Source organism: Peromyscus eremicus, chromosome 8a (genome assembly GCF_949786415.1).
Source record: "Peromyscus eremicus chromosome 8a, PerEre_H2_v1, whole genome shotgun sequence".
In the NCBI taxonomy this organism is placed as follows: Eukaryota; Metazoa; Chordata; class Mammalia; order Rodentia; family Cricetidae; genus Peromyscus; species Peromyscus eremicus.
The window spans coordinates 19,628,698-19,643,767 of NC_081423.1; the positions used below are offsets into that span (position 1 = coordinate 19,628,698).

Here is a 15,070-nt window from a genome sequence, read left to right on the forward strand (position 1 = left end):
CTCTCTCAGCTCCAGCTCCACCCTCATTTTCCTGCTTCTTGGCTAGACCTTATACCTAAAAGCCAGCCGTTTTGATTCAGAGGAAATGTTATGGAGGGCAGAGTGTGAGCTTTGTGGTTTGCTACTGGTCCCCAGCACCTAAGACAGTGTATCCGAGAGCATCAGTGGAAGCATGGATGGATGGATGGATGGATGGATGGATGGATGGATGGATGGATGGATGGATGGGTGGATGGATAGATGGGTGGATGGATGTATGGATGGATGGGTGAGTGGGTGGATGGATGGATGGACAGGTGGATGGATGGGTGGGTGGGTGGGTGGATGGGTGGGTGGACGGACAGACAGATATGACATGTGGATAGAGAGGAAGGAGTAAGAGTGGGCACGTTCATGGGAAGGAGAAAAGGAGGAGGGGTGGATAGGTGGACCAATGGCTGTGAAAGGCTTTTTTGGAGGACTTGGGTGGGTCCCAGGCTCCTGCATGTTCCCCTCTTATCATCAATTTCTCCCAGAGTCAGAGCTACAGTAGGGATCGCCAGGGTGCGGGCTGTGGTGGGTTCTTGTTAATGGTGTGTGTGTGTGTGTGTGTGTGTGTGTGTGTGTGTGTGTGTGTGCGCGCGCACATGCACGTGGAGGCCAGAGAAGACCCCTGGTACCGTTCCTGGGGTGCTGTCCACCTTCTTTTGAGACAGGGTCTCTCGCTGGCCTGGAACCGATGCCCGGGTGCTGGGATGGCTAGTGTACAGCTCCATGCCTGGCTTTTTCTGTGGGTCCCAGGGACCGAACTCAGTGCTTTCAAGACTAGCCCTTCACTGGTCAACCCCTCCCCCATTAATAGTATAAATATCACCAATAACTGCTCACATCCTCCCAGCAGTTTGATCACTCTGTGACTCTGGCAGGTTACTCTCCCCTTTGAGGAGGACACGGAGACAGGGGATTCTGTGATGGGCCATTGTCCTGCCCAGCAGTGAGAGGATGAAGAATAGCTGCTCTCTCTAGTCCATGCAGCCAACCTGTACACTGCCTACCATTTCCCTCGCCTCTTAGGAAATGCCAGTCATTGAAACTGTCCCTGCTGCCTGTAAAATCAGTGGGGATCCCAAGGAGACTTCAAGGAGAGGGAGAATCTTCTGTCTGCCACCCATCCCTGACCTGTAGAGACAGATCTACCAGCTCCGTAGAGACAGATCTACCAGCTCCGCAATGAGCCCCGTTCTTCACATCTCCAACCCGTCACCTCCCATTGTCCCCTCCCAGCCCTTGCCAAGGATATCCTCCTGGGAGGAACAGGACTTTGGAATCAAAGGTCTTGCCTATAAACACTATCTCTGACATGTATCAGCTGGATGACCTCAAACAAGCCTCTTAACCTCTCTGGTACTCAGTGTCTTTATCTGGTGCCCACGTCATAGAATTATCAAACAATATAAGTGAGTGATATAACACTCTACACAGCCCATCATTGTAGCATGAATCTCAAAGAGTCTTATTAATAAAATCAAACCTGGGGCCAGTTATTGGGGTGAAATGCTGGATGGTCAGAGAGACAGAACAAGCCACAGCTAACCTCACCTGGCCAACTTCTCAGCTGGTCTTGTTTCCTCAGACTGGAAGCCTCTGTGTCCTCATATCCAAATGGCTCTCAGCTGAACTGTGCTGCTAGAAGCCTGAAAGCTTAACCAGCCAAAATGCTTCTAGTTTCTGGTCCTCATGCCTTATATACCTTTCTGCTTTCTACCACCACTCCCTGGGATTAAAGGCTTGCTTTCTGGTATTAAAGGCGTGTGTCACCATGCCTGGCTGTTTCCAATGTGGCCTTGAACTCACAGAGATCCAGAGGGATTTCTGCCTCTGGAATGCTAGGATTAAAGGCGTGAGTGCCACCATTTTCTAGCCTCTGTATCTAGTGGCTGTCTGTTCTCTGACCCCAGATAATTTTATCTGGGTACACAATATTTTGGGAAATACAATACCACCACACATCATAAGTCCCTGCTCTGTCACATATTAGCTGGGGGAGGGGAGGAAACAGTTCCGTTTCCCTAAGCTTTCAAGTCTAGAGTTCTGGAATGAGGAAAGACTCACTTGGCATAATATGAAACACTCTGTCCTCGGATGTGGCGCACTCAGAACGGGTGGTTATACAACGGATTTAGATGGGACGATGATAAACTATTGCAACCTTAACCAAGAGAATTTGTTTCATACATGCTAGGAGGGAAAAAAATCACATCATACTAAAACATTTTCTCCCAGATGTTTCCTAGAGCAAAGCTAACTCCTCAGTGAGGTTGACAGAGGAAGCGGGGCTTTTGAGGGGACTGTATCTTCAGTGAGCAAGTGTCCAGGTGGTGTGCGGGTAGAGCCAACCTGAGAGGGCAGGCTAGGGATGGCTTGCCTACTCTGTGAAAAGACCAGGGCAGGAACTGAGCAGCAGGCATCTGCTGTGCCATTAGGCTGGCTGGGTGGGAGCGGGGAGCGGAAACCCGCTACAAGGACCGTTGCCGGGGTCACTGCACGTCTGAACATACAAAGAGTGGGCATGGACGTTAACTGCCCACACAGGACGCTGCGTATGTGAGGAAGCAGCTCTGTCCTCGGGAGACACACCTGAGGGATCCAGAGGTCAAGGGTCATGACATGCATATATCTTACCCTTACATCGCTCAGAAACAGCGTGGCAGTGGGGGCCAGATGGAAGTGATCGGAGAGCCTGGGCAGAAAGGTATTTTCCGTTTTTTATTTTTGCAACTTCTGTAATTCGTGGTCATTTCCAAATGGGAACTGAAGCAGAATGTGGGAGTCGTCCACACTGCAGCCCCGTGCCTGGCCGTGGAACGCGCTTCATCTCTGGCTCTCCCTTTCTCTCCTGTCCAGTGTGGAGACGGTGAACGATGGTCAGTTTCACAGTGTGGAGCTGGTGATGCTAAACCAGACCTTGAACCTGGTGGTAGACAAAGGAGCCCCCAAGAGCCTGGGGAAGCTCCAGAAGCAGCCGGCAGTGGGCATCAACAGCCCCCTCTATCTTGGAGGTAACACCCCCCCATCATTACCCCGCCCCTTCCTCCTTTCTGGCTTTCTGCTTCTGCACTGACACCCAGACCTGGTGCCAGGGGTCTCCCTGATGTCTTCTTGGCACCTGCTGCCCAAGTCAGTCAGGGGAGACTTCCTGGAGGAGGTGATTACAAAACCGGTTGCTGAAAGGGTGGCCAGGCACTAGCCCAGCCATGGGGAACAGACTCTGGACAGATGTCTATAAAGGAAAAAGGGTGGACCTCTGTGGGAATAGCAGGTGTGCAGGGAGGGGAGGAGAGCTAAGGAGGATCAGATGGAAGGGTGCCCGGGCTCTGCTGCAGTTTGCAAGCTTCGGGGCAGTACCCTCTGTCCTACCACCTCTTGGACATGACAAGAAGCACCACACTGAGGTCAAGATTGTACAAAGGCCAAAATGGTGAACGACCACTAGCTGCCTAGACCAAAAATGAAGCCCCTAGGCCGGTGGGTCTTGAAGAATTATATGTAGAAAAGAAAAACTAACGTCAGAGCAGGGGGTTTGGATTGGGACTCAGTGATAGAGTGTTTCCCTAGTGTGAACAAGTGACACCCTGGGTTGTACCCCCAGAGACGCATGTGTTCACACAGCCACCAAAGCAGTTTGTTCAAATGCAGACTCCTAAGGTTTCAGCCCAGGTGTCCCCTGCCGAGGGCTGGCATGCACCCAGGGACTTGCACTTAGAACAGGCCATCCAGATACAGGGGACACAGAGTGCTCCTGGTCCAGACTCACCTCAGGACACAGATTCTCCACAAGGAAGAATGTCGCTTCCCTCCCCTGCACCTGCTCAGCTGTGGCCACAACAAAACTGGACACATTTTTCCAGCCAACATGGGGTCTGGATAGGAATTAGCACGAAAGGAGAAGAGTGAGAGCTTTGTTTTATTTTATTCTTGAGACAGGGTCTCATGTAGCCCAGGCTGGCCTCAGACTTCATCTATAGCCAAGGATAACCTTGGACTTCTAATACTCCCGCCTTTACCTACTGAGTGCTGGGATGGCAGGCATGTGCCGCCATGCCCAGTATTTGCAGTGCTGGGGATCGAACCCAGGGCTGTGTGTATGCTAAGCGTTCACACAGTTAAGCCATGGGCCTGACAGTAAGAGAAGAGAGAAAACACAGACCAGATGTCACTGAAAACGAAGTCAGGTCTTTACCAGTAGTCTGCTAAAGGCCCCGAGAGAGACGTCAGCATAGCACAAAGGATAGCAAATAGCCTGGAAACCTTGAACCCCAGACTTTCACTGATGCAAGCTGCTCCCCCAACCACATCTTCTCTCCCAAAACACAGCTCCTTTACTTCGGGCTTTCAAAGAGGAACTAGAGCGAGGGGCACCTCAACCTGGTGGGGACAGCAGAGTGGTCTAGTGTTCCTCCACCCAGGCCACACCTAAGGGTGGGAGTAGCTGGAGTTTTCTCCAGTCCCGCCTGGCCCACGGTCAGGACAAATCTCTCTCACCCGCCAGTCCCGCAGCCGCTCAGACCCAACCGAGTAAACACACAGAGACTGATATTGTTTACAAACTGTATGGCCGTGGCAGGCTTCTTGCTATCTAGTTCTTCTATCTTAAATTAACCCATTTCTAGTAATCTATACCTTGCCACGTGGCTCGTGGCTTACCGGTACTTTACATCCTGCTCCTCGTTGTGGCAGCCGGCAGCATCTCCTGACTCAGCCTTCCTGTTCCCCCAATTCTCCTCTCTGCTAGTCCCACCTATACTTCCTGCCTGGCCACTGGCCAATCAGTGTTTTATTTATCAATCAATCATAGCAACACATATTGACAGTATACAGGACATCCCACAGCAGGTGGGCCTCGGCTAAGCCGATGGGACTGTGTGGCAGTAGATGACTGGTCCTCTCATTTCTCCTTTGAAAGTTCAAAATACAGACTTCTGTGGGATTTTTTTTTCTGAAATTAAATACTGGTTAGTTGAGTTTTAACAGCACCAGAGCACCTACCAGTGAGGATAAAACCTGGTCTCTGACCTGTTAGCTCAGTTTGAGCAGCAGAGCCCCAGAGCTCTGAATGGTAACTGAACATGTGCTGTGTCTGTTCTCACTGTCAAGGCTAAGGGGGTGAGGGGTAGGGCAAGGGAGTATCTTCAGGCTGTCCTGGCTTCCTCCCACAGGCATCCCCACCTCCACGGGCCTCTCAGCCTTACGCCAGGGTGCAGACAGGCCGCTGGGCGGCTTCCACGGATGTATCCACGAGGTGCGCATCAACAACGAATTGCAGGATTTCAAGGCCCTCCCACCTCAGTCCCTGGGGGTCTCTCCTGGCTGCAAGTCCTGCACTGTGTGTCGGCATGGCCTGTGCCGCGCTGTGGAGAAGGACAATGTCGTGTGTGAGTGCCACCCAGGATGGACCGGTCCACTGTGTGATCAGGAAGCCCGTGACCCCTGCCTTGGTCACAGGTGAGTGTCCTAAGAGCACTAGGCTCTGAGTTTACAAGTTGCCCTGCCCCACATCTAAGGAATGGGCACTGATGGATGCTGGGGGAATTGTGGGCCTACTGTGGGTAGCACACTGCTTAAAATGCCAAGCAGGGAGGCTCCTTCATCCAAGCAGTAGGCCTGGATCGAAAGCATTAGCGTGAGGGGGGGCTTTCTCAGAATAACTGTCTCTGCCAGGCAGCCCTTAGGACCTGTGAAAGCCACTGTAGGATTCTGTACTGCCTCTGTGTGACCAGAAGAGAGGAATTCCAAAACATAAAGAAAAAATAATAATAAATAAATAAAATAAAATAAGAGAGGAATTCCAGTGTCTGCATAACAGTACACATCTGAATCACATTTAATGGTTCGGTCATTCATTGTTCATTCAACACGGGTTTATTGAGGGCCTACTGTGTGCAGGGCCTTGTATTCGATGCAAGAGACCCAGTATTCCTAGAAACTGCAATCGGCAAAAAAGAATCCTAGACTCAAGAGTGGTAATCTGGCTGGCTGAACAAGTTGGGAAATAATAGTCTTGATCAAGAAGGAAGGAGCTCTGTAGAGGCCTAAACTTCTTGTTTCCATTGATGTACATGCCTGGCCCTGAATACTAACTCCAGTGTCATCAGTAGGCCCGGTGATGTTTCATGGTCGAAAATGCAGGCTTTGTGAGCTGGAGAGGTAACTTAGGAGGTAAACTGAGTTCAGTCCCCAGGACCCACACAATAGAAGGCAAGAACCAACTCCCACAAGTTGTCCCCTGACCTCCACAACCAAGTTGTGGCATGTGTGCACACACACAGAAATAGAGAAATAGATAAATAAATCAAAGTAATATTTTAAAAAGAAAAAGTCAGGAGCTAGAGCAATGACTCAGTGGTTAAGAGCACTGGCTGTTCTTCCAAAGGACTCAGGTTCAATTTCCAGAACCCACATAACCGCTCACAACCATCTGTAACTCCAGTTCCAGGGAATCCCACACTGGTTTCTGGCCTTTGTGGGCACTAGGCACACACATGATGCACATATACACATGCAGGCAAAATACCCACATCCAGAAAAATATGTAAATCTCTTTAAGTTGTTGAAGAAAAATAAAAGAAAGAGATGGCTTCGTAGTTAAGAGCACTTGTGCCGGGCGGTGGTGGCGCACGCCTTTAATCCCAGCAGAGGCAGAAGCAGGTGGATCTCTGTGAGTTCAAGGCCAGCCTGGACTACAGAGTGAGTTCCAGGAAAGGCGCAAAGTTACACAGAGAAACCCTGTCTCGAAAAGAAAAGAAAGAGAGAGAGAGAGAGAGAGAGAGAGAGAGAGAGAGAGAGAGAGCGCACTTGCTGCTTTTGCAGATCACTTGGGTTCAGTCCCCAGCACCCAGATGGCGACTCACAACTTACATCCAGTTCCAGAGGATCCAGTGCCCTCTTCTGCTGCACACAGGCACATACATGGTGCACATAGATATGTGCAGGTAGAACTATCATACACATAAACAACTCAAAAATATTGTGTATTACAAAGTGCAGACTTTGCCATCCATCCTCTCTGGGAGACGGACTGAAGGCTAGCTGAAGAGAGGGGCCGTCCTGGAGTGAGGAATGATGGGCTTACACAGTGCCTGGCACACAGCATGTGCCATCTGCGAGAACAGGTTAAGTGTCTCTTGTCCAAAATGCCATTGGACACTAGAAATGTTTCACATTTGGGGAATCTTTTCACATTTTGGATTATGAACACATACCAACCAAGCTTATACACAAAGTTCATTTGTATTTCCTAGACCCCTCACACACATGGCCTGATAATTCTGTATGATTTGTTCAGTGCATCTGTATTTTATCAGTGGCCACCAATGGAGGTCAGGTGTAGGATTTTTTTCACCTGGAACCCATGCTGATGTTTAAAATGTTTTAGATTTGGGGATGGTATGAGCGAGGGTTGTTCATCCTGTGGTATTAATAATAGCGTTTGCTCTTAAAATTGAGGGAGGATTAAAATGTTTACAGAGACCAGTGAAATGGCTCACTGGGTAGAGGAGCTTGCTGCTAACCCTAACAACTTGCATTCAGTCCCCAAGACCCACATGGTAGAAGGAGAGAACAAATTGTCCCCTGACCTCTACATGTACACCTACACACCCACTGGTATTCACACACACACACACACACACACACACACACACAATAAAACACAATATTTAAATTTATCTTTGCCGTATGTGGTGATGCATGCCTTTAATCCCAGCACTCGGGAGGCAAAAAGAAGCATATCTCTGTGAGTTTGAGGCCAGCCTCGTCTAGAAAGTGAGTTCCAGGCCAGCCCCAGCTACACAATGAGACCCTGTTTTAAAAAACACAATAATTATTTTTAGTGTTGACAGAAAGCTTCAAGTCTGTTGGGCTATGGATTGACACTGAAGACTGATGTCTTGATAGGAAACAGCAAGGAGACTGGCGTCTGTCTGGTCAGAGCTGGCAGTGGATATTCGCTGGGGCACGTGGGCTTCCAGCTATGTGGGGTTGGCGTGAGGTGCTTAGATGCTTAGAAGGAGGGCCATACCCAACACAAGGTCCCAGAGCTCTGGGTCCTCTGCCTGGAAGGACAGAGGAAGCCACCAGCAACACTAACTCTGGTCTCCTCTCCCCTCTGCCCCCAGCTGCAGTCATGGGAAATGTGTGGCGACGGGCAGCACATACATGTGCAAGTGTGCAGAGGGCTACGGAGGAGCCTTGTGTGACCACAAGAATGACTCCGCCAGTGCCTGCTCAGCCTTCAAGTGCCACCATGGGCAATGCCACATCTCAGATCGAGGGGAGCCCTACTGCCTGTGCCAGCCTGGCTTCAGTGGCAACCACTGTGAGCAAGGTGAGTCTACTGTCCTTGTGGGATGGAGGGCCTACGAAGGAAACGGGTCAAAGTCGCTGATTTTCCCCAGAGTGAACCATCTGATAACAAGGAGGACGCCATGCATGGTGTCTTAAGTGACCTAGCCAGAGAAGTAACTTGTACCGCCATTTCCAGAACATTGTATCACTTACCTTGCTAAGGTACATCACTAAAGAAGGCTACTACATAGAGGATGTAGCAGGTGATGGGGTCGTGATGGACACTGGCTGACTGTCATACTACCTCGCAGGGTTCCTCAGAAGAATATATGCCATGTAAAGTATGGGGTACCTGGGAATATGCTAAGAGTTGGGGAGCTGAAATGTATGACCTAACTTTGTGAAAAATCTAGGTTGGGATTTTTTTTAAGATTTATTTTTATTATTCTCTCTCTCTCTCTCTCTCTCTCTCTCTCTCTCTCTCTCTCTCTCTGTGTGTGTGTGTGTGTGTGTGTGTGTGTGTGTGTGTGAGTGTGTGTGTGTGTGTGTGTATGCCATGTGAGTGCAGTGCCCATGGAGGGCAGACGAGGGCATCAGATCCCCTGGAAGTGGGGTTACAGGTGGTTATGAGCTATCTGGGTGCTGAGAATGGAACTTGAGTTCTTAGATCCTCTAGAAGAGCTGTAAGCACTCTGAACTGCTGAATCATCTTTATTGCCCCAAGTCAGAAGCAACACTGTTGTCACGAACAGAAAAATCTGTGTGTCGTTGAGCATGACAGTTCTCTCTGGGTCATATTCCCCACCCAAAATAACTGCACTGGTTTATTGTAAATACTAAATAATACTGTGGTAGATGAGAATTCAACATTAAGATTCTTGAGTGACAGCCGGGCAGTGTTGGCACACTCCTTTAATCCCAGCACTTGAGAGGCAGAGCCAGGAGGATCTCTGTAAGTTCGAGGCCAGCCTGGTCTACAGAGCGAGATCCAGGGCAGAGAAACCCTGCCTCAAAAAAAAAAAAAAAAAAAAAAAACACCAAAAAAACTCTTTAGTGACATTCCTAAAGAGGCTAACAAGCCACCTAGAATGCCCAGCACAAGCAAAATGGCCCAACAAGAAACAGCAACATTTTTACTCTACTGTCTAATGGAGAATGCTTGCGTACAGCAAGGGAGTGGGGAGGCCCTGTGGACTACAGAACCCCAAGATGGCAGCATACAGAGGGAGGGGAGCATCCTCATGCTACCCCATCTCCTTGATTGGCGCTGACTCAGAGCTAAGAGAGAGTTTCTCTTTGTAGGCAGAGGTAGGCAGTAGGCTCTTAGCACACCACAGAAACCTGGGCTGGACATCTATAATATTGACTGCTGGATGGTCCTGCATCCTCTCTGGCTAGGAGCCCAGTGGACGAACTGTCTAGAGTTTACATGGCTGTACTGCTTCAAAGGGGCCCATATCCTGACCTTCACCCTGCCGTGACCCAAGCTTCTAGTGCTAGCCCCCAGAGCTGCTGCTGCTGCTGCAGTGTGTCCCCCTCCAGGGGCAGCAGATGCCACACCTGCCCATCCCAAGGCTTCACCAGCACTCCACCGTGCTCACTCAGATGGCTGCAACTCCACACCAGCTCCTTGAGCCCTGACCCAGCAGACTAGCCCATAGCCCATGGCACACTGTGCCCGCCGGGGACCAACAGGAAGCTGAGTGGGTGATCAGCAGTTGGGTCTCTAAAAGATCAACAAAACGGACAAATCTTTAGGTAGGCTACGAAAGGCAGAGAGAGGATTCAAAATCAGAGATGACAAAAGAGACATTACAAGAAACTGAATTAGTAATAAGCCTTTTGTCGTCAGGACTGGAGTGATGCCTGAGCAGTTAAGAGCACTTCCTGCTCTTCCAGAGGACCCAAGTGTGATTCCTCGAACCCACATCCACCTGAGGCTCACAACTACCTGTAACTCTAGCTACAGGAAATCTGATGGCCACTTATGGCCTCTGCAGGCAAGCATACACATGGTGTAAACACACATTCATAAATAAAATATTTTTATCTTTAAAAAAAAAAAACTTCCATCATTAAATGAGAGGGTGTTTAAGTCCTGTAAGTCCTAAACTTGAGAGGAAGGGAACCAGAAATCCAAGCTCATCCAGAGACCAGCCTGAGTTGTGTGAGACCATGCTGAGGGAGAGATAGACAGAGACACAGAGACAGAGACAGAGAGACAGAGAGGGGAAGGGAAAGGGGTGGAAGAGGAAGGGAAGGAAGGGGAAAAGTCTTCAATCCAAATTCCAGGACCTCATGAGTTCACTAACGCTTTCTACCGCACATTTAAAGAAGCATGATACAATTCTTCCCAAACCAGTTCAGAAAATTGAAGAGCTCCAACTCATTCTCCAAAACTAACATTACCCTCACACCCAGACAGAGAAATGCATGGGAGAGAGAAGAGGGGAGGGAAAGGGAAGGAGATGGTGAATGGGGAAAAACAAAACCGAAACAGCTTGGAGTCAGTGTCCCCGACAAACACAGAGGCAAAAGTCCTTGGCTTGACACTGTCACTCTGGGGGCTTTTCTTCCACATCCAGGCCACACCCTGTCACCTAGGGACTCTTACATTTCACGTCTGCATGAAACGCCATTAACTAAACCTGTTCATGTTTTAAATCTGAAGTAATTTTAGACTCAGTCATACCAGGATGGCATAAGCACCTCTCCTGTTCCCTTCATCCCAACTGTGAATGTTGCCATCCTTGTGCTCCTACATCACACACATGCACACCCACACACCCATCATCACTCTACTCTTTCCGAATCCTTTTAAAGCCCTTTTAAATTTTAAAAGATTTTTGCAGGTGAATTCAGCGCCTGTGCGTCACGTTAAAATACAAAACCCTTTAAAAAGCTCTGATGTGTTTTCTTCTTCAGTTGCCTCTGCTGCTCACAAAAGGGTGTGGATCAGTGAGGAGAATGGGTGTATGTGTCATGATTTTCCAGGCAGGGAAACTGAGGCACAGGATAACAAGTGATTTGTCATGACCATGAGGCTGCAGAGTCTGTTCTTCCCCAGCGCCTCCTCCAAATGTCCTGTCCGTGTTGGGAGGAAGTAGGGGCTGGAGGTAAAGAGTGGGGTCAGAGGTGAACATTCCAGCACACACAGGGTTCCTCTTTACTGCTCTCCCGTGGTTTCTAGGACTTCCAGAAACATCCTGGAGGGCCTTTACCTCATTAGCATCTTATCCCGATCTCATCCCCTGGTCACTTCCCCAGAAGCCTCCTGGCCCCTGGACCAGGTCAACCTACTTTCCCGTGCTCTTGAAGAAACATGTCCCTTAAGAGCTTCTGTCTGCCTCGGTTTCTCGTTACAAGTAGATCGACTTCAGTGTTGATAGAATTGGTGTCCAGGCTCTAGACCAAGGGAGACAGACTACTGGGAGTGAGAGGGCCAGTCTGGGACCAACTGGAGCTCCACTGCCCTACCAAAGCTCTGAGCACCCTGCCCACCATGGCAACATGGGGAAACAAGCTGAGCTCCACAGACCTCCTAGTTTCAAAGAAGCCAGAAATCCAAATTCTCAAGTGAATTCAGATGTTTCCAATGTTAGGATTGAAGCATCTGTCTGGTAACAGGATTTAGCCACTGTTTACCAGTTGGCAGTCCTTTGGAGAATGGAGAGGGCCAAGGCCACTCCTGCCACCAGAATATCCGAGGGGCATGATTGTCCTTGAGTAGAGCCTGGCATATGGTAAAGGCACACCACATTTGTGGAGGGAGGAGAAGGGAGGGAGGAAAGGTAGGTAAGTAGGCAGATGAGGAACTAGTAAATAAGTATGTGTATCTTCACATCACAAGTGTCCCCTGGCAGCCAACCAGGGAACCACCCAGGGGTCATGCCAGACCCCTTCACCACCAACGCCCCTAACATTACCTCTCTGCCCTCTTCAGAGAACCCATGTTTGGGGGAGATAGTCCGTGAAGCCATCCGCCGTCAGAAAGATTATGCCTCGTGTGCCACGGCCTCCAAGGTGCCCATCATGGAGTGCCGTGGGGGCTGCGGGAACCAATGCTGCCAGCCCATCCGCAGCAAGCGGCGGAAATACGTCTTCCAGTGCACGGACGGCTCCTCGTTCGTGGAGGAGGTGGAGAGACACTTGGAATGTGGCTGCCGCGCATGTTCCTGAGCCCCTCTGCCGCCTCCCCACCCGCCACCTCTCGGACTCCAGCTCGCTGGGCTGGGGACGGCCACACGGAACCTCTTTGAGATTCAGAATGAAGGAGAGAAAGCTGGAGAGGAAGAGGCAAGAGAGAGAATATTAAGTATATTGTAAAATAAACAAAAAATAGAACTTATTTTTATTATGGAAAGTGACTATTTTCATCTTTTATTATATAAATATATCACACGGTCTGAGTATATGTACTATATAGTGTGTTATTTTTACCGAGTTTTGTTCTGTGTTGTGCATTTGTTGTGTTTTTATAAACAGCTGTTTAAAATTTTAAGACAAAATAAGACTAATAAAAATGTTTTAAACAAAAGGATAAGAATAGAGAAGCAATAGCCTGTCTGAGGCAGGAAGAGGGAATTTTGTGTGCATGCAGCTCTTTCAAGTCAGCAAAACTGAGAGCTCTTTCCTGAGCTGGGGGAAGGGAGAGAGAAGGGGAAATGTCCTTTGTTTCTCTGTGGTCTTTACTCTTCTTTTTCCCTCTTCCTTGCGAGTAGCAAGCTTCTCACAGTTCTGGCCTTCTAAGCCCAATGCGCTTCTTGCTTCCAAAAAGCTGCTGGGCCCTGAAAGCCTTGTGATAATCAGAGCTGCCCTTGTCCACCATGTGACCCAGGCCCCTGCTGGGCGTGAGCCCACGGGGAGGCCTGCCTTCTTGGCCAGCCCTGGTCTCCTTGAGGGCGTTGACACTGACTTTGCTGAGCAAGCTGGGTCTGTTCGGCCAAATTTGCAGACAGCTGCTCTTTTCCTGCCCCTCCCCAGGAAGCATGTCCTCTTGAGATGGGACAGGGAAAGAGCGAGCTATAACATCTCCCCAGGCACTGGCCGTCCCTTACAAGTCTTCCTTCCAGCCAGTTTTATTGGAGTACAATACCAGAGAGCAGGCACCAGGACTACCCAAGAACAGGACAGGGAGTCATGTCTTCATGGATGCCCAACAGGCAGACCTCTGGCATCTGGCCCTCTAAGCCACCTTCTCACTGGCTAAGAACAACACCGTCCAGCACGTATCTGGAAACCCACTTTATCCAACCCCTACTTGTCTGGTGCAGTGAACCCCATTTCTTAACTGAAGACACCTAGCCCCTCTCGGGCTCCATCACTTGCCTTATGCCATCATCTGATAAGTGGGGGAGCCTGGCCTGGAGCACAGACTCAACTAGATTCCCTCTAGAATGAGTGGACACAGGAGACAGGCAGCAAAAAGACCCGTCGACAAAAAGAAAGCAGATGTTTTTCCAGCTGCCTTTTCTCTTTGCTCTGTATTTGTTCAGTTCTCTCTTCTGCCTCATTCGTATCTAGGAAGTTTCTAGAGACAAGGACTCAGACAATAATAGCAAGCACTGTTGTCCAGCTTCAGAATGTTCCTGAAGGGCATTTTGATCTCCCACATCTTTCCCCCACCCTCACTCACCCCCTCACAGCCCTCCTCATTTAGCCCGTGTGACCAGCATCTCAGCTGCTCGCACCAACCCCCTGGCTCTGCTCATCCATCCTTTCCCAAGAGCCTCCGATGCTGTGGTCTCGAGGAGAGTGTGGGGACCTTCCTGTTCTGAGGGTCCCCTGAGGAGCTCAGCTACTCTGTGAGGACTGATGGTAGGCCAAAAACTCAAAAGAGTAAAGAAGGGAGAGAGAAAAGAAGTAGAGGAACACAAGGCAAGTCGAAGACAGGGAAAGAGAGTGAAGGAATGTGCTAGAGAAATCACTTTTGAACAAGCATATGAATGCGCATTGTGTTCCAGGGAGTGTACGTCATGATGGGTATGTTGAAAATGTTCATAGTTAGATTTAGGCAGTGCTCACTACAATACACTCAGATGTCACTGCAGTTGCGGCCCATGTATTTATTTATTTATATGCATGTATTCATTTAATTCTCAGACAGCTCTATGTAAAACCATTACTAACCTGCTTTACAGTTGAGTAAGCTGAGATGGAGAAACTAAGGATCTTACCTAAAAGGAGATTCCTAAAAAAAAGTTATAGGAGCAAAGGTTTGAGCCCAGGTTGTCAGAATCCAGAATTTGCTCACTTAACCACTATACCACACTGCTTCTTTTAGGAAGGAAACACTGTGCCTTTAAGGATCCTACAGTCTGGGGCATGAATGGTGATTAAATGGACAGCTGCTTGGTTGTACGACACTGATTTTGGCCAAAAGGTCAAAATGCAATAACTGCTTGAGATATATATGTGAGGAGTTGAACAGTACAGGAAATGACCCACTAAATAAACAGTAAAATGGGAAAAATCCTGGAATGTTTGGTGAGCAGCCAGAGCCCATTGGTGGCAGCAATGTGGAATGACCCTATAGGTCAACAAGAAATGAGAAATGTGAAGGCAGCCTCATACACACACACACACACACACACACACACACACACACACACACACACAAAAGCCACATGGCTAGACCCCAGACAGCCAGAGACTTGGTGTGATCAGGCCACTAGCAGGATGGGATAGAATGGGGAGCTAGAGATATGTGTGTAGATGGGAAAGCAGACTTTTCCCTCAAAATGGCCTT

The 15,070-nt window shown here is 49.2% G+C and overlaps 1 protein-coding gene across 1 annotated transcript in view; it reads left to right on the forward strand.

The window, feature by feature from the left end:
- LOC131916537 (slit homolog 3 protein-like) overlaps positions 1-12,859 on the forward strand; it is a 562,664-nt gene extending 549,805 nt beyond the window's left edge. Inside the window, exons 24-27 of the mRNA XM_059269895.1 lie at positions 2,884-3,038; positions 5,196-5,481; positions 8,154-8,362; positions 12,266-12,859. Coding sequence (XP_059125878.1) covers positions 2,884-3,038; positions 5,196-5,481; positions 8,154-8,362; positions 12,266-12,501 — 886 coding nt within the window. The 3' untranslated portion in view covers positions 12,502-12,859. The remainder of the gene's footprint in view (positions 1-2,883; positions 3,039-5,195; positions 5,482-8,153; positions 8,363-12,265) is intronic.
- Positions 12,860-15,070: the final 2,211 nt, after the last annotated feature.